The sequence below is a fragment of the Sinocyclocheilus anshuiensis genome, unplaced genomic scaffold, assembly GCF_001515605.1.
Source record: "Sinocyclocheilus anshuiensis isolate Anshui unplaced genomic scaffold, SAMN03320099.WGS_v1.1 scaffold848, whole genome shotgun sequence".
Classification (NCBI taxonomy): Eukaryota; Metazoa; Chordata; class Actinopteri; order Cypriniformes; family Cyprinidae; genus Sinocyclocheilus; species Sinocyclocheilus anshuiensis.
Window position 1 is genome coordinate 274,815 of NW_015549628.1, and position 20,379 is coordinate 295,193.

Sequence of the window (20,379 nt, forward strand, 5' to 3'; positions counted from 1 at the left end):
CACACACACACACACACACACACACACACACAAACTCGGCCTGCAGACAGACAAGCCCCGACTACAGAGGTTTGTGAATGCTGTGAACATATTTGCATATTTTCTTCATATCCTATAAGGAAGTCAGTGAGTTCCTCTGGCAGTTTTCATGACAGCTTTGCTGTGACATGCTACACAACATATATAGCTATTTTAAACACCATTCTTTCTATGTATAACTACTATGCATGAAGTTTTTGTGTTCTCATATTCCTGGAAAGACTGCATGGGATACTTAAAGGGGTCATATGATGCTGCTAAAAAGAACAGTATTTTGTGTATTTGGTGTAATATTACAGTATATACAGATTATAAAGACATACTTTTTACGCGTTGCGTTGCATCGCGCCACGTAAACATAAAACCATGTATGCATTTGTGATCGGAGAAATGACAAACAACAAGTGCTACTCTACACTGCTCAATTGAAATCGCATCATATGACCCCTTTAAGATGTTTTAAACTGCAGGACTTTTTTAACATAAAAAAAAAACATCCAGCAGTGACAATTACTGTTTTCAAGCAGGTTTTTCCAAATGCCCTCCTTGTTTGCCATTGGTGAAATAAACAGATAGTCCCGTCACAAAGTAAGATAATTGGTTATTGGCATGTCAGGCCACCCGAATAAAATGTTTATTTATTTATAAAAAAATAAAAAATAAAAAATAAATTTTGGAAGTAAACCGATAAATGGCTCAGTTACATATTTTATTTTTAATTGAAATAAATTATTCAATGAAACTTTGCAGAAAAAATACTTAAGGAAAAAGTTAAGCAAAACAAAACATGGATATTGTAAAAAAAAAAAAAAATCACAAAGCAAACTGTGGGTATATTTAAGCTTTTTTCATGAAAATCTGCAAATAATTGTGATGTCAAGAAAAGAAAAGAAAACTTCAACTCTGACACTGGATATAAATTTAAAATATAAGAAAAAAAATGAGTCAGTTTTGTTGTTGGTTGAAGGAAAACACTATTTTCTCACATGAAAACTTAATTTCTGCATCCATCAAAGATAACTGCAAAATAATGACTGTTTTCAAGCAGGTGTCCTGAACACTCCCCTTCTCTACTACTAGTCCTTAACTAGTCCCGCCTCAAAATAACATTGTTGGCTTAGCCATAAAATACCAATATTTTTGAAAGTAACAGAGCAGGGAATTCAACCAATAAACAGCTCACTTATATTTGTCAATCCCCATTAGAAGAAAGCAGGACAAATTCTAAAATAAAGATTAAATTACACTAAGATATAAAATTACAATTTTGAGAAATAGTCTTATATTTACTGAGGCAGAACACAGCTTCCATAGGAAATGTTGACAAGTCATAGCATCTAAAAATAAACTTTCCCTTCTACATTTATATAAACGTTATCCTTAAATGATGGGGAAGAACGGTTCATGCATATGTAATTATGTCAGTTACCCGCTTACAGGCATGTGTGTGTGACAGAAAGAGAGAGACAGAGGTCTTCAGGCTGCAGGTGCAGAGAAGTCCCCTTGTCTCTGAAATCTCAGATGGGCCGTGCGCACACACTTCAGACAGACGCAGGGGAAAATCAGAGGTAATGCTCTCACTCATTCTGAGAACAAGAGAGGAGTGCGTGTGCACTCACTTCCTGCTGCCACAGATGTTGAGGTTTGTGTTTACCTCCCGCCCACAAACAATGTCGTCTGTGCATGGAGCCCAGCTGTCAGCCGGTTTCGTCATCATCATCACACAGGCACACAGCATTATCTCTAATCAGACCTGTTTCATCCTGACTGAGTCTGCTTTTGAAATCTGTCAAATGGTAAAGCCAATGTCAGCCACACTGTTCAGACTACCACATAGCGGGTAAATTACATAGACCGATGCCCTACCAACTCATATTTTACTTTTACACTTCTCAATATAGCTTTATTTAACCAGAGAAACCTAGAGAAAACACAAAAAAATAAACTAGTGTGAATAACACATTTATAAAATACAAAAAAAAACAAAACACTTTATTATAATTTTGTTGTGTTTTCTAAATAGACAACTATCCAATAAAATGATTACACATATATATATTAAAATTTAGGAAACACTTGGAATTCTCTAAATAACCAACAAATCCTGAATACTGTGTTCTTATTTTATTATAATTTATCAATTAAATAAATTCAAATAAAATGTTTCATGAAGCAAACACATCATATGAACAAATAAAAACGCAAGTAATATAAAACAAAATGTATACCTTAAAAAAATGTATATTCAGAAATGTATATTTAAACAATATTCACAACCAGATGCTGGATCAGTTTTTTTCTTAAAATAGTAGTTAAATGTGATAACGTAGTTTAAGCAAACTCTTAGCAAATATTTTAGATTTTTTTCTTGAATATCTGAAAGATATTCGTGCTGTAAAAAAAAAAAGAAGAAAAATCACTGCCTCTGATAATCATATGAATTAAGAACAAAAAAAATTGGGAAATTTTCATAGCTATTTTTGTTGTTGGCTGAAGTAAAACCATTGTTTATAATACCAGTCAAACCGGACATTTAGCAAATCCTAAAACTATTTTTAATGATCCCATTTCTCCAAATAACCAACAAATTTAAAAACGAAATAAAAAACACTGTCTCTGCTGCTGGATATAAATCAAGAGGATATAGTGACATGTCTGCGTCACAACCTACACTGAATACTTGCTTCCTCTGGTTTTAATTCTACAGAAACGAGAACTACAACTATTTCTATGTAAAAAGAAAAAAGCTGAAAACATTAAAGGGATAGTTCATACAAAATGAACATTTTGTCATCATATATCATCACAAAGATATTATGAAGAGTGTTAATAACCAAACATTTTTGTTACTAAAAAAACCTCTTTTACGTTCCAAAGAAGAAAGAAATGATACAGGTTTGAAATGACATGAGGGTGAGTACAGCATAGTCTCTCTAATGAAGAAACTATAACGGCGCTCATTCGCTTTATCCGGTATGACGGAAAAAGGGGCAAATGTAACGTAAGCATCTTTTTGTTGTTGTTGTTTATTTTGCAGTGTTGCTTTGGTTTGACAGTTATTTGGGTGTGTTTGTGCACATTCGTGCGTCCGAACCAGCCCCCTCTCAAACCTCTATTTCCTAAGCTTTGTTTACACTTGACAGCATTGCCAGTAAATGTGTGAGCGGTCTAGCCACATCAATTTCAACTGTATCTGCTGCTTCAATGGAAATGAGGGAAGTGTGAATTTCATTACTAATACCGCAAGAGCCCACACACTTAGACAGGATGCTCTGTGGTCTGAGCAGCAACAACAGCATCGGTCCTAAATGGGAGCCGAGTGTTCACGCACCGCTTCAAAGTGCGACAATTACAACAGACGTCATCACAAAGCTGTGAATAATATTCACGGGGGAAAAAAGCTGCAGGGAAAAGGGCAGGTTCATGTAGGGGTTCTACCTACAGACACAGCGCTTGATCTAACCTCAGTTACCTGAATGAAAGTAGACGATCAAACAGTAAAGGTTTTCCTCTTTGGTCTTGAAGCAATTTAGGTGTATATATTTGTTTTAAGCGCAGTAAGAGCAGAAATTTAAGACAAAGTGTTGCAGGGATTAGAACATTTTGTAGACCAAGTCAACAATTAGAATCACTCTGGTTCCTCAACAATTATCTGTTGGATTGTTGCAGAAAATAAGCTCTGTGGCCCACAAATGTTCATGATTATCACATATCCTGTTCATCAAGATAATCTTCATGAATAAATTATGAATTTCGAAGCTTAAATACAATCACCAAAAGTAAAAAGCTGACTACAAATGAACCATAGGCCTCATGACCTCAATGTCACCACCACTAAGCTACTACTTATAACTATTTTTAGTGCTGTCAAATGATTAATTGCGATTAATCGCATACAAAATAAACGTTTTTGTTTGCATAGTATATGTGTGTGTTCTGTGTATATTTATTATGTATATATAAATATTTAGAAAACATTTACATGTATTTACATGTCTATATTTATATTCATAAATTATATTATCAATAAATATATTTAATATATAAACATAACTTTTTTAAAAAATATATACATGCATGTGTGTGTATTTCCATATACATAATAAATATACACGGTACACAAACATATATTCTGTAAACAAAAACTTTTATTTTGGTTGTGACTAATCTCGATTAATCGTTTGACAGCATTACTATTTATTTAATATTTCTTTAAAAATCTGCACTGTAGAAAGTTTAAGTTTGAATAGTTTGCAAGAGCACAAGCAAAAACACAATAAGGTTGTAAAAGGGACTAGTGAGTGGGCGAATTTTTCTGTTCGTTGTGATGACGTTTAATTACTCCGACCATCTCTGAAGTCCCACTATTTCAGAACGTCTAAAAAGCTTTAAAAAATAACAAATAGGGTATCAATTATGTATTTTATGTCATAGGATAAATTGTGAAAATATTTTGAGCTTGTTTTCACCTCTGAATTCAGGATGGTAGAAACAAAAGTTCAAAAATGTTAACTTGTTTCCAGGTTGTTAGACTCATTCCTGCAGGTGCTCACGTATGCAGTTTGTGTCATTTCCTGATCCCATTCTCCCTATCACTTCCTGTCCTCTCTTTACTAAATAAAATGTCAAAAAGTGACTTCATGTGCATTTTCTAGTCAAATAATGGCTTTACCAACCTCAGCTTGATGCTCTTCTTTCTCACCTTCCCAGAAACCACAGAGAGAGGAGACCTTGCATCACAAATGATGCTCTACCCTTTGTTGTCAAGTCAAAGCATTCTTATTTTTTAGGAGACCTTAAAGGGCAACTAATCCCAAGTCAGGTGATTCCTCCCAAGACCGCATGGCAAACCCTCGAAATGTGCCACGGAAGTTGGGACCTGGGCCAAAAGACACCACCCGGATCAGAAACTGTGTCAGAAACCCACCGCTGCGCCATCTGCGTCAAGAGAACAACCACTTGTGCAGAAGGGGCTTTCCTGAGCACTTTTCTTTCCCTTGAAAGTAGACGATCAAACAGTAAAGGTTTTCCTCTTTGGTCTTGAAGCAATTTAGGTGTATATATTTGTTTTAAGCGCAGTAAGAGCAGAAATTTAAGACAAAGTGTTGCAGGGATTAGAACATTTTGTAGACCAAGTCAACAATTAGAATCACTCTGGTTCCTCAACAATTATCTGTTGGATTGTTGCAGAAAATAAGCTCTGTGGCCCACAAATGTTCATGATTATCACATATCCTGTTCATCAAGATAATCTTCATGAATAAATTATGAATTTCGAAGCTTAAATACAATCACCAGAAGTAAAAAGCTGACTACAAATGAACCATAGGCCTCATGACCTCAATGTCACCACCACTAAGCTACTACTTATAACTATTTTTAGTGCTGTCAAATGATTAATTGCGATTAATCGCATACAAAATAAACGTTTTTGTTTGCATAGTATATGTGTGTGTTCTGTGTATATTTATTATGTATATATAAATATTTAGAAAACATTTACATGTATTTACATGTCTATATTTATATTCATAAATTATATTATCAATAAATATATTTAATATATAAACATAACTTTTTTTAAAAATATATACATGCATGTGTGTGTATTTCCATATACATAATAAATATACACGGTACACAAACATATATTCTGTAAACAAAAACTTTTATTTTGGTTGTGACTAATCTCGATTAATCGTTTGACAGCATTACTATTTATTTAATATTTCTTTAAAAATCTGCACTGTAGAAAGTTTAAGTTTGAATAGTTTGCAAGAGCACAAGCAAAAACACAATAAGGTTGTAAAAGGGACTAGTGAGTGGGCGAATTTTTCTGTTCGTTGTGATGACGTTTAATTACTCCGACCATCTCTGAAGTCCCACTATTTCAGAACGTCTAAAAAGCTTTAAAAAATAACAAATAGGGTATCAATTATGTATTTTATGTCATAGGATAAATTGTGAAAATATTTTGAGCTTGTTTTCACCTCTGAATTCAGGATGGTAGAAACAAAAGTTCAAAAATGTTAACTTGTTTCCAGGTTGTTAGACTCATTCCTGCAGGTGCTCACGTATGCAGTTTGTGTCATTTCCTGATCCCATTCTCCCTATCACTTCCTGTCCTCTCTTTACTAAATAAAATGTCAAAAAGTGACTTCATGTGCATTTTCTAGTCAAATAATGGCTTTACCAACCTCAGCTTGATGCTCTTCTTTCTCACCTTCCCAGAAACCACAGAGAGAGGAGACCTTGCATCACAAATGATGCTCTACCCTTTGTTGTCAAGTCAAAGCATTCTTATTTTTTAGGAGACCTTAAAGGGCAACTAATCCCAAGTCAGGTGATTCCTCCCAAGACCGCATGGCAAACCCTCGAAATGTGCCACGGAAGTTGGGACCTGGGCCAAAAGACACCACCCGGATCAGAAACTGTGTCAGAAACCCACCGCTGCGCCATCTGCGTCAAGAGAACAACCACTTGTGCAGAAGGGGCTTTCCTGAGCACTTTTCTTTCCCTAAAATTACTCAAAAGTCACATAAAACGCTATTAAAGTTCCACGCCATTGCATTAAGCAAAGCATATGATGACCTATAAAAAGACAATAAAGATGAAAACAGGATGTTTAAATGAACAACATAAGTGCCCTCATTTTGAAAGGCATTGTTTTTAAATATCACATTTAGCAACAGACTTGCATTCACCCAGTGATTTGCTATAGTTGTTAAAAGAGTTTTTCTGATATGAGATAGTTTTTCAAAGAAACATGAATACAAAGGTGTACACATATAGCAATCATGAGGGGAACCCCTGCTTCTCTGATCAACCAACTGAAGCGAGCCGTGTGTGCTGTCACAGCTTTTCTCAAGGATTAACACATTCCGAGCCATTTTCAGAACATCTTAAGACTCCAGTCTGAAGGCAAACAGAAGCTCTGGCGTCCCTGACAGACTGAAGGTCACAAAGTTATGATTGCATAAGTCAAAGTAGAAGGTTTGGGGTCATTTAAGGGGATTTACTGCGAGGAATCTGGTGGAAAATTTCTTAAGTACTTCACTTTCCACAAAGGTAAAGCTTAAAGTAGGCCACATTCCCCACAGCAAGCTAAACTTCTAGGGTCAAGTCGGTTCATTTCTGCCCCAGGGTTTGTGGGCTCGAATAAACATAAAAAGATCTAAAAACGTTTCTGAGGAGAAGTCATGCCCCATCATGGCATGGTTTAGTCCTCATAAATACATCATTCTTTGGAAATCTGATATAAAACAGCTTCTCTGAAGCCATGCTGTGTAGAGGGGGAAAGAAACCCACACACGAACGCCTTATCGATGTGCTGTTTGATCGTAACTCTTTGGTTCCCTCTCTGTGTGTACAAGCTGACACTCAGTGTCAAGTTATCACAGCCTTATCAACTGTCAGAGTTCACAAAAAAGCAGTAAACAAACACATCCACTGATCCAAAACTGTGCCATGCTATTGGCTAGTTCCCTCTCATCAAGTGACTTTGACCCTAGGGCTTAAATGACCTCAGGGTGAACTCAGTTTCTTGAAAGGCGACAGCTGTCTAGTTTTAGGCTACATCCACACGAAGCCAGAGCTTTCCCTATCCGATCTTTTTTTCCCCCTGGTCTCAAGAAATATCTGCGTCCACACGAAACCACAAAACCGACACAAAACGATGTAGTATACATGCCAGACCAGTATGTGGCGCTGTAATTATGCCACAGAGATACACTAAAAACGGAGAAGACGACTTGGACTATGCACATAAACCTTGCGCGTGGTATACAAACGAACATGGAACAATACATTTATTAATCTGTGTTAATGTTAGTTAATAAAAAGACAACCGTTCAGTGTTTGTTCAAGTTTTTGTTGCTGTTACGTGACGTAGCGGTGTCTGACTAGGGGCGAGACGTGGGCTGATGACGTCATCGTTTCAGAAAATATACGGATTCGCTGTCCACACGAAAACGCAAGGGTGGCGTTTTCAGATTTATCCACTCTCGGACCCGGTTTAAAAAAATATCGATTTCACTCTCCCAAAACGCCGGATCCGTCTGGACGAAACGCCAATACGATACAAAATGTATGCGTATACAGCTAAACGCGTCTCCGTGTGGAAGGGGCCTTAATTTACAACGAGGCACTTACAATGGTAGCGAATGGAGTTCTTTTTCTAAGGATTTAAAACCAACAATGTGAATTTTATAAAAGCACTTACTCTACTGTTCAAAAGTTTGGATTTTTTAAATGTTTTTGAAAGAAGTTTCTTATGCTCACCAAGGCATTTTTATTTTTTTTTGGAAACAACACTACGTTTGTTATTGTTTTGTTTTTATTCCTTGCTGAATACAAAGTTCAGCATGATAAAGTCTTTACTGTCACTTGATCAATTTAATGCTTCCTTGCTGAATAAAAGTATTCATCCCTTTCAAAAATTGGTCATTTTAATATTTAGGTATAACATTGTCATGGCAACAAAATGGTAAAATTTTAAATATCTTGTTCAAAATATATTGTTCATGTTTTGTGTTTTTAATTTACTTTTTTTTTTGGGATTATGGATTCACTTTAATTGTAACTGTAATCTTGTTGCCTTTTTTCAACAAAAGGAGGGACCAGTCGTAATTAATTTTTGCAGTAATCAAAACTATGCCACAAATGCTGTCAAATGAGTTTAACTAGTAATGAACCCAGAATATTCCTTTAAACTGAATGAAGGGTTAGCCATGGATGATGCTACACATTCCAGTGTGTGATTTATGCATGGTAATTTGTTGCGCATCCCGTTTCAACTTTTCTTCAAAATGGCACAAGAGGTACAAAAAATGTTCAAATGAAATTCTTTGAGATACCATATCCACCCAAGATGTTACATTTAGTTTAAAATGAAAAAAAACTTGGCTGTTGTGGCTGAAAACATGATAATTTTATCTTAGCAAACCTATCAAGTACATTACCCGGATCATTTCGGCCACATAGCTCTCTGGCCCTGTGAACTCCGTGGAGTCTTTCACTTTCACCAGCACGATGAAGAAGAGATAATGCCACATGTTGTGCTCCACCTTAATGTGCTCCTCAAACGTCACTGTTTTGTTGTCAAACTTGTCCCTCTCCAAACCTGTAGAACAGAAACACAGTTACAACGAAATGAGTTTGAATCAGTTGTTGTAAATGGGCCTTGCCACATAAACCTTGTTTTTAAGGGTTAAGGTCAGTTAAGAAGATCAAGATTGAGTGTAATCTTGAAGTGACAAAGCAGCCCAATGGTCAGTTGTCCAAAAAGAGGATTTGTTTAGGTCAGAAACTTATTTAGCTCTATGCAGTTTATTCAGTGAGAGGGAAAACAATCTTTTAAGACTTTGACATGATGCATAACCAAACTCCTTTTTCTTAAAAATGGTTTTGTTTCAAAGAAAACTGTACTATCTCGAAAGAGGAAGTAGAACCACAGGGAAACTGTTTGTATACAACCATGAATGGTGCGTGTTATGAGCAAACGGAGGTTATGAATCTTGTGATAGTCACAAACAAATACCCTAATTTCGATGCTAAAGTGAACACATTGGGAAATTGTCACTTGATTACAACGCGTCACCTGCTCTCCAATCGCACGTTTGGACTGTTCATCTCAGATTACATTCTGTTGCGTGTTCAAATGTTAGTCATGGATTGTGAAATCATCAACTGAATCCCAACAAACTGCAGTTTCAATATTAAAGCATATCAAAAGACATGAGTCAAAAACAGTATTTATATAGAAGCAAGTGTGTACACTGTGAGATTTATGATCATTTACAGCTGATCTCACACTGACATGGTCAAACACGCCAAGTGGCGACAGGAAGACACTCCACCACCTCCACAGTGAGTTATGACTAAGACTTCTGGTGAAGAGGGGGCGTCCTAATGTTTATGCTGGAGCAAAACAGTTTTGTGGGCCTATGAAATTTATGGGACATAGGTACATGAAATGAATACGCCTGTGACTGAAGATAACTCTGCATACTTTTATCCAGGATGGATGGGAAGATAGACGTAACTTTATTTAAAAAAAAAGAAAAGAGATATATGGATATGTGATTTATGTGATGTATTGCTTACAGTACATTTCAAAGCCAAAACTGAAATATAAACAATAATGTCCAAAGACAAGAAAAGTCCAAAAATCATTTAAACAACAATTAAGCTATTATTTTCGATCTGCAATGAAGCATTAAGCTTGATTTGTCTGTCTGGTGGTAACGTTTTCAGTTTGAGTATGAGGTTTCAGGTTCCATAATAAAATGGTTTATTTTAATAAACAAAAATTGCAGCTGTATTTCAGGAGATGTGGAGCAAGATCACTTTCGTTTGCATTTTGTTTTGTGATTTGACTGGAATGGAAAGCCACTGGAATGCCGTTGAGGGCATGTACAGTAGACACTCACCACAAATAAAGCAAGTCGTTTTCAGAACCTCCTCTTTCTTCTGCTTTTCACTTCTGAGGTCAGCAAAGGTGTCAATGATGACTCCAAAAATGAGGTTGAGGACAATGATGATCACCATGAAGAAGAAGAGGAGGTCGTAGATCACACGGGCTGCAAATAGAGGCTCCTATGGAGAAAAGAGATGCAGTAGATTATAATATCAGTGCGGTTTCCAATTCAATTTCCCAATCAACATCCAATAACAGACCAGTGGTCCTCAAGCTTTCTGAGTGAAGACTCAATAACCCAGTTTTCTACCTAAATCTGCCCAATTACCCTTATCTCTGAGCAACCAAACAGACTGTTTGAGAACTTCAATTTTTAAGGCCCGATTAACCAAAACTTAAGTACTATAAGAGTGAAAAAAGTGTTTGAGTGACTATTCAAAATGCACCAATCAGTGAGCATAACAGCATTTGTAAGGACAATTATTTAATTATTGCAAGGACAAGTTGTAATTATTCAACAGTGTTATTTTAGTATCAGTGAGATACCAATTTGAATTAGCATTTATTTTTATATTTTCCATTTACATTTTAATTTTGTAGTAATGCTTATTTTATTTCAAGTAACAAAAACGTTTTTTTTTTTAGAGCTGTCAAACGATTAATCGCATCCAAAATAAAAGTTTTTGTGTACATACTATATGTATGTGTACTGTCTTTATTTATTATGTATATATAAATACATACACATACAGTATATATTTTGAAAATATTTACATGTATCTACATGTATATATTTATATTCATATAATTTATATTATATATAAATATTTTAATATATAAAGTACACACTCATATATTATGTAAACAAAAACCTTTATTTTGGACGCGATTAATTGCGATTAATCATTTGACAGCACTAGTTTTTTTTAAATAATAATAATAATATAATAACCCTTTCCAGCACAAGTGGAATTGGAAAAATAGTGATTGTTTCCAAACAGGTTTTCTGAACACCCATCTGCCATAGGCCGAATAAAAAAAGTCAAAGCCCCAAATTCATATTGAGGCCCTTGTGCGGTACCTCTTTAGAAGGTTTCCGCAAAACATCTCCGACCCCACCGCCGCTCCTCAGACCGTGGCTCAAGACAGTGACGATACACATGAGCAGCGAGTCGCACGTCCTCTCCTTATCCTCAATCACGACAGCGGTCGACTGTACTCCTACAGCTGCAGGAAACAACACGTCAATAATCGCTAAACAAATAATGTATTACCGTGGAATGTTCTACAGAAAGTGCTCAGACTAAAAGGTTGCATACATGCAAATCTTAAAGCAGAAATAGAATTTGTGGTGAAATGCTTTCCTAAAATAAGATCCAAAGTTATCAGATCATAACACAAAAAAACAAACAAAAGCTCATTCACAAACGTCAAAGATCATTTGCAAACAAATACCGAACTATTTATACAACTAAATTTGTATATTTTATATAAAGAAAACGTCAGCGGTGTTAGCTATGATTGCGAAGGTGTTTCTAAAGATATCTATTTTATAAATAAACGCTGTTTTTTAAACTTTCTATTTATCAACGAATACTAAAAAACTAATGACAGTTTCCACATAAATATTAATTACATTTTTTCAACATTCTGAAGAATCGCTAAAGACTGGTGAAATTTCAGCTTTGCCATCATCTTGTGCTTGTTAACCCTAAGTAACCCTGTTTATGAGAAAGAACAATGCTAGTCTCAAACTGGCCTAAGCGAGGTCTTTCAATGTTAACTGATGTGCTAAACAAGGTAAGACACATTCACAGGGGCAGACATGCCATACGCCGCAGGTTCAGTGGGTTCAGACTGGCCGATCAGCTCCAGTGATCAAATTAGTCTGGCCTTACATCTTAAATTTGCACATTCTCAAAGACCCGCTTGCAAATCCGAATTAGACTGGTCTGGACTTTAACCCCGAACCAGCATGAACCTGCTGAACATTTAGTGCCTGACTGTCATTAACCTCCGACCCCAAACATCACCCACATAACCTACCAGGGATTCTTGAGAACACTGAGTCTCTCCTTTCCTCGTCTCATGACCAGGCCATACTACTCAGATTTAACTAGAAGTATGTGAGTGTTAAGGAGAGAGTTGTGAGTGATGGGGTCCATACCATCCATCATGGTCTCCGTGGAACAGTTCTCCTCTTTCCGACACACCGCGCCTGCCAGGAACTCTCCCATCTTACTGGCGGATTGCTCTGAACATAGGGGAAAACTGCAGATTAGGAGCTATAAATTGTTACTTTTAAATCAATATTTATTAATTATTAAAGTATAGCTATTATATTATTATAATATGAAGTGAAGTGAAGTGACATGTGGCCAAGTATGGTTACCCATACTAGGAATTAGTGCTCTGCGTTTAACCCATCCAAAGTGCACACACACAGCAGTGAACACACACACAAACACACACATATTCATTAAAAATATATGATTCAATATCATTTTAAGTTTGGGGTAAGTAGGATTTTTCTAATGTTCTTGAAAGAAGTCTCTTATGCTCACCAAAGTTGCATTTATTTGATCAAAAACTACAGTAAAAAACTGTAATATTGTGAAATGTTATTACGCTTTAAAATAAATTTAAAATAATTATTTTATCAATTTTAATTTTGAATTTATTTTAAACTGTAATTTATTCCTGTTATGCAAAGAAGAATTTTCAGCATCATTACTCCAGTCTTCAGTGTCACATGATCCTTCAGAAATCATTCTAATATGCTGATTTGCTGCTCAAGAAACATTTCTTATTATTTTCAATGTTGAAAACAGTTGTGCTGCTTAATAATTTATGGAAACTGCTATACATTTTTTCAGGATTCTTTGAATAGAATCTTTTTTGCAACATTATGAATGTCTTTACTGTCACTTTTGCTCAATTTAATGCATCCTTGCGCACTAAAAAAATTCATTTCTTTCAAAAATAAATACCCCAAACTTTAAACTGTAGTATACAAAATTTTTTTCACATTAAAATAAGGAGAATTAGATTTTTTGCATAACACTAATGGGATTCAAGAGTAAAATGACAATTGTCATAAAAATAGTGCCAGAATGCAAAAAAAACCTGTACTGGTTATAAAAATAAGCTTCATTTTGTATAAGCATAACATAATTTCTTATATCTTTCTTTTGATTTTAGGGTGACCTGTAAGTGTTCTTGTGAAGTAACCAGCTAGATGTTTGAAATCTGACCTGTTGCATGAAACAACAAGAGATTTCTCATGTACCATGTGGACGTGTTTTCAAAGTGTAATTTTCAGACTTTGAGCAACATCAGATAGAAATCCATCGGTTTTTCTCACCAAGAGTTTTATTGGATATCCTGTCCACGGTCAGGATGAAGTCATCCTTGAAGATGATGTATCCAACAATGGAGAAGAGGTAGACCAGGATGAGAGCCAGCACGGCGGTCAAAACGATCGAGCGGCCATTCCTGGTTACGCTCTTGATGACGTTTAACAGCGTCTCCTCTCGGTAGATCAGGTCAAAGAGCTGGAGAGAGAGAGTAAGATGAGAGAGTGTGTGTGTGCGTGCGTGTATACAGTATACAAGACGGTGAAAGTGTGAGAGGTGAGAGGTCAGAGTTAGAAGAGACGTCGCTGTGTGAAAGATAGGTTTGTCTAGTGGAGTGACTGAAAGTGTATGAGTGTATTACTCACAAGCAAGCTGTAGAAGAAGACATGAACAAAGACTCCAAGGCTGCATATAATGAGGTAAAGCAGATGATACAGGAACTCCACATCCATGATCATGGCCTTGTATCCTCTCGTGAACGTACCGCGATTTCCCACGAAACTCATTAGAAAAATCACTTTATTGCACACCTGAAAACACAACCATAGCGTTAAGAGATTTTACTGGAGTTACAAACACAATTTTTGCTCATATATAATGAGTTGATGTAACCTTTAGCAATAAGAACATTTATCTGTAGTGTATCATTACGGATACACCAACAATTGAAGCAAAACCACAAATTACGGGCTAAAGTACTTGCATCAGTTTTCAATCTCCGCATTATGAAACATTTCCATAAAGTTATTTTGAAATCATATTTAATCATAAAACCACTAAATTATCAAAGCATTCAGCTAATGATTTGGAACAATGCAAACAAGCTCCAACTGTTATCTCTGTTCAAGAACAAACAATCGTTAGTAGCTCATGCTGTTTTTTGTAGGAAATAATTACACTACCATTTACATGTTCAGAGTAAGATTTTTTTTTTCCTTTTTTTGCAAGAAACTTATACATTTAGTCAGCAAGGATGCATTAAATTGATCAAAAGTGATTCATCAAAGAATCCTTAAGAAAATAATGTATTACTGTGACACTGAAGACTAATTGCCGATGAAAATTCAGCTTTGCATCACAGGAATAAATTTGATTTAAAAAATATATTAAAATAGAAAATGGTTCTTTTAAACTGCAATAATATTTTAAAATGTACTCTATATTTGGTTAAATAAATGCAGTCTTGGTAAGCATAACCAAGTAAAATACTTGTTTTAGTATTGTGCATCTTGCATGTACAAAAAGATTAGTTTGCCCAACTAAAGATTTGTCATTATTTATTCAACCTCATATTGTTCCAAAACCACAGTATTTCCTGCTACAAACAAGAGATGTTTTGAATACATGCATGTGAGAAAAGAGCAGCATGAACATTCTTCAAAACCTCTCTTCTGTGTTTCAAGTCATACATGTTTAAAACGACATGAGGGTGAGCAAATGATGACAATTACACTTTTTAGGGAAACTTTTCCTGTAAGTTTAAGATGATTTGGAACCGATATTTGGTTTGGATGCATACTAAGTGTGCATACTATTAGGGGAAAGTGGAGTTATTGTGTGAGCCAAGTCCATTTTAACATCGGCCTGTAAAAGCCGTGTGAAATCCCCCAGTGACGCACGACACACCTCAGTGCAAAACACACCGAGCTGCCCTCTAACAACACTGGCGGCCCGACGAGCTTTGGCAGAAGACTGTCGTTCACTCACATTGAAGGCCCCGAGAAGAAACAGTGTGGGCTCCAGGCCGACCGAAAATATGAGGCGTAATATGGTGGAAGCGATGAGCGCCCGAATCCCATGAGGCTGGGGTAGCACTATAACTATGGCCAGTGAAACCAACATTGCCGCCCAAAGCAGTGCAGAGAGGTGTGGCTCCAGGGTGCCTGAGGAAAAATAGGTAAACACGTTTTAGTGCCATCAATCATGCTCTGGGATAAAAATACCACAGAAGTGACATGTTATCATGCCATCTGTCACGGTTACAGCGTCAGCGATGCTACAGGCCTTGTGTTCAACTATCTCAGGGACACAACTTAGATTCTGATTAAAAAACCACACTGTGTTTCTGCAAGTTGTGTAATTTTTAGGTTGTTTCAACATGTACGACCGTCTTGATCTGATTATGGAAATATGAAAATGATAATTCTGTCATCACTTGCCCTCATTATTCTTTCTTCTGTGGAATACAAAAGAAGAAGTGAATGAGGACTTATAAAATACCTTATAATTAACATTTCATACAATTTTGGCTTCAGAAGACTTGTTCAACTTTCAGTGCATCTGGAAAACGGGAGTCAAGACATTCAGCTAAATTTCTCCTTTTGTGCTTCACAGAAGAAAGTAGGTCATATGGGTTTGGAACAAAAAGAATTTCATTTTGAGCTGAACTAGTAAAATTCTGAATAAACATTTTAATTTTGACGAATAACAGAAGTACAGATGCTAAGCTAAGATTATATTCATTGTCATTACCCATGACTGCACTGTGTATCTGAAACTGCGTTTCTGTACAGCAGGTCTAAATGGGATTCCCTAAAGTACTTGCAGTTTCACCTGTTGAACATGTTTGGGCACATTCTAGCCCTCAAGGGAAAGATGCTTTGAAAAACAAAAATAGAAAAAAGTTACATAACACATTTGAATATGTTAAGGTTCGATGAAGCTTTGTCATGAGCCGCTCTAGCATTGTTTTTAATCCTTGTTCTAAGTGAATGGCAATGAAAGGTACAGTACAGCAAGGTCTTATATTAGTGGGATTGCTAAGCGGGGGTGGTGTGTGTGTGTGTGTGTGTATACGCAGAGAAGAAAAATGAGGCCAGTCGGATTTGCAGGATCTTCACAGAGGCAATAGTTCCAGCTCGCTTGCTCACTCTCCCGCCTGCGAGTAGACCACATGACAGGTGCTTGTTACATAACACGGCGTGCTAAAAATATCATGGCTGAAAGATGCATGAGTGTCGGGTACCGAGCCGAGCTGGGGTTTGGACCGACAGGGCTGGTGGGCGGCCAGGAAACTTGCGGGGGTGGTGTGTGTGTGTGTGTGTATACGCAGAGAAGAAAAATGAGGCCAGTCGGATTTGCAGGATCTTCACAGAGGCAATAGTTCCAGCTCGCTTGCTCACTCTCCCGCCTGCGAGTAGACCACATGACAGGTGCTTGTTACATAACACGGCGTGCTAAAAATATCATGGCTGAAAGATGCATGAGTGTCGGGTACCGAGCCGAGCTGGGGTTTGGACCGACAGGGCTGGTGGGCGGCCAGGAAACTTTCAGAATCGAGGACGTCAAAGGCTCTGTTCCATTCATTTCCACAAACTTACACACACACAAACAGACTGCACACTGAAACTCTAGGATTCTAAATCTAATTTAAACCTGGAAATAAAGTTTTAGTAACACAAAGAAACGAGTTAAATATTTCAGATTCTGCACTACGTCTAGGTTACTAATCAAGTAAATTTGTGACACTGATCATGTGATTTTTTTGGAATCTTTTATCAATATATGCTGGCGAACTTGATCATCAGGCTTTGATCATGTCCACTTGAATGCCACTGTCAATCAGACAAAAGTGGGACCAGTGTTGGGGGTAACGCATTACAAGTAGCGCGAGTTATGTAATCAGATTATTTTTTTAAGTAACTAGTAAAGTAACGCATTAGTTTTTAATTTACAAGAAAATATCTGAGTTCCTTTCTCAAAAAAGTAACGCCAGTTACTTTGTTTTCCCATTTATTGACTGACAGCTCTCCTGTCCCCATATTGGGAGAAATCGGGAGTACAGAGGCGTTGTGTGAACATGATGTTACTGTAGTTCTAGACTAAATGTGAATGTGCATTAATTCATCCCACTCGCAAAAACAGATTTAGTATTCATCAAAATGAATTAAAACGAAAAGTGAAATGCAAACTTAGAATATGACGCAAACCTGCAATAATTAAAGTAACTTTCCCAAACACTGAGTGGGACATAGTTCACAAATTTGTTGCACTGAAAATGTTATTTGTAAAGAGATGGTTGTAAAGAAAAATACTGAATTAAATAACATGAAAATGTATATCACTGATATAAAATATTAATCTATACTGTAGAAATGAAAAATAATAATAAATAAACAAACATACACACATAAACAAATAGCGAGTGGTCTCAAAGTTTGGCCACAATTGCAACTGAAATTGAGGTCAGGAAGAATGAAGCTATGCATGAAAGACTGTAATGTCCACTCACTCATACTTTAAAGTAACATCTGTTTCTTAGGCACCATATAAATAAAATTGCAATGTGCATGTGCCTTTCTATAACTGACAAGGAAGTGGCTATACCCAGCCCTTTTACTTTAAAGCCCTAGATCTCCCCACAGCTGTAACATTTATGCTATTTATGCTCAAGTCCCTGTGCATTGAGGTTACGCACACTGACCTACTTCTGGAGCCCTCATTGTGTTTGAATGGCTACATTCTGGCAGACTGGGCAGGAGGGAAAGAACACGCCTCTGCGCTGCTCTTACACACATTCTGGAATTCTGTAGGGCCTCTTGCTTGACCTTTACAAATACTGTTCAGGGACCTACTGAACTCTGCAGAAGGCCTTTTTTAATCTGCTTTAGAGGTACTGACTGTTCTTAAATGTGCTTATAAAAATGTGTCGGAAGACAATCGATTTTGAAGTGCCCACTTTGAAAGTGAAAAATAAGGCGTGAAACAACCAATAAGAACTGACACAATGAAGCAGAATTGTGGGCCGTTAAGAATTCACTGTAAATTCAAGAATTTAAAATTTGTGATTACTTAGACCAGGGGTGTCAAACTCAATTCCTGAAGGGCCGGAGATTCAACCCTAATTAAACAACTGATCCAACTAATCAAGTCCTTCAGGCTTATTTGAAAACTACATGATATGTGTGTTGGAGCAGGGTTGGAACAAAACTCTGCAGGGCTCCGGCCCTCCAGGAATTGAGTTTGACACCCCTGACTTAGACTGTATAAATTGAAATTACGTTCATAATAATGTAATGGTTGCTTTTTGTGCATAAGTGTAAGTTATAATAATAATGATAATAATAATGTATCATTTAAATGCCAGTGGCCCATGCAACAATAAAATCTTTGGAAAAACATTAGACAATCAAACAGCAAGTGTGGTACAGAAGGAAAATTAACTACTGAACTACTTATATTATTCTTTGTTAAATATCAAACAGCCGATTATAAATATTTTGTCAGTTTACCGATTGTTTTACAACCATGTTTATTGCAAAGACAATATTTCAAATCCACCTTTAACATGTCCTTTATCAGCTTTTATTGGTTTGCATTTCAAATCGTGACCTATATTGTATATGTACCAGAGCTGTATTTCAGTGTGTCCAGTGGAGCCTTTTGTTTTTAGAGATTTCAATTAAAGGCCCAAGCACTCATGTGCGCTTTGAGAAAGGGAAAGGTCCAAAACAAAAGAGCCCTTGGAGCCTGACCCCAGCCTGAACAATGCAGGGTTTATGTCAGTCACAATGTGGCACTTATGCCAGTCACAATGACTGGACAATCAATGCTCAACACAACAAAAAAAGAGCTAAATAAACACAGAAAGGCCTAAGAAATATTCCTCGTATGTACTTACAACATCGCTTACATTAGGATGATATTGATCACAAACTTGAACACAAGCAGCAGGTGCTAATTCTGTGATGTAAGAATGAAGTAAATGCCAGTCCTTTGACTTTATATGGGTCTCTGTTTTCAGGGTCAAATCTCAGCTCTGACATAAACAGGGGTGTATTCCAGAAAGCACGGTTAACTTACCATCAGCTAAACCCTGAACTTTCGGTTGATTAACCCCAAACCTTGCTTACTCGATGTATGTGGTTCCAAAAACGCGTCCGGGAGTAAGTTCATTCAACTCCGAGTATGTTCCTGGTTAAGACTCCAGACATTCTCAACAGAGCGACGAATCGACGAGTCACTATGCAAACGGACGCTAAGAAAAAGCGCGCCATGCTGTTTCTTTCTTCTTCTTTTGTTCAATGGTCGTTTACATGCTTAGTGCATATCGCCACCTAATTGATGGTTGTGCAATCATTTTTCTTTTTTTTCCGTTTAATCTTTCATCCTTGAGAATATGAATTATCACTGTTTGATGATAATTATATATTAAGTCATATCAGATATGTATTTTTTATTATAGAAATACATTATAGAAAATGCCGATCCATGTGTGAGATGATAATATAAAATGTAATAAATATATATGAAGAGTTCATTTGCAAAAACAGATAACTTGAAATAGAAATCATGTTTTTTCATTGTGCATTCCAGTTTATCTCAATCAAACTGCAGTTGGGTTATTTTGACTAGGTTAAAAAAAAACAAAAAAAAAACAGCTAACTAACACAATAAAACACAATAAAAACATGATAACATAATAAAAAAACATGATTTTTGACATTTTGAGTTATCTGTTTTTGCAAATAAACTCTTCATATAATATAATAAATTAAACATTACCTTGTCATAATAGTGTTTTATAATTTATACAGATAACTGTTATATATGCCAATAAAATAAATA

At 36.3% G+C, this 20,379-nt stretch overlaps 1 protein-coding gene across 1 annotated transcript in view; it reads right to left on the bottom strand.

The window, feature by feature from the left end:
- Window positions 1-20,379, bottom strand: part of LOC107659525 (inositol 1,4,5-trisphosphate receptor type 1-like) — a 167,435-nt gene that overhangs the window by 6,809 nt on the left and 140,247 nt on the right. The window contains exons 55-61 of the mRNA XM_016448504.1: window positions 15,520-15,695; window positions 14,178-14,342; window positions 13,821-14,010; window positions 12,624-12,710; window positions 11,538-11,683; window positions 10,470-10,635; window positions 9,000-9,160 (exon numbers count right to left, since the gene is read on the bottom strand). Of these exons, the coding sequence (XP_016303990.1) occupies window positions 9,000-9,160; window positions 10,470-10,635; window positions 11,538-11,683; window positions 12,624-12,710; window positions 13,821-14,010; window positions 14,178-14,342; window positions 15,520-15,695 (1,091 nt within the window). The remainder of the gene's footprint in view (window positions 1-8,999; window positions 9,161-10,469; window positions 10,636-11,537; window positions 11,684-12,623; window positions 12,711-13,820; window positions 14,011-14,177; window positions 14,343-15,519; window positions 15,696-20,379) is intronic.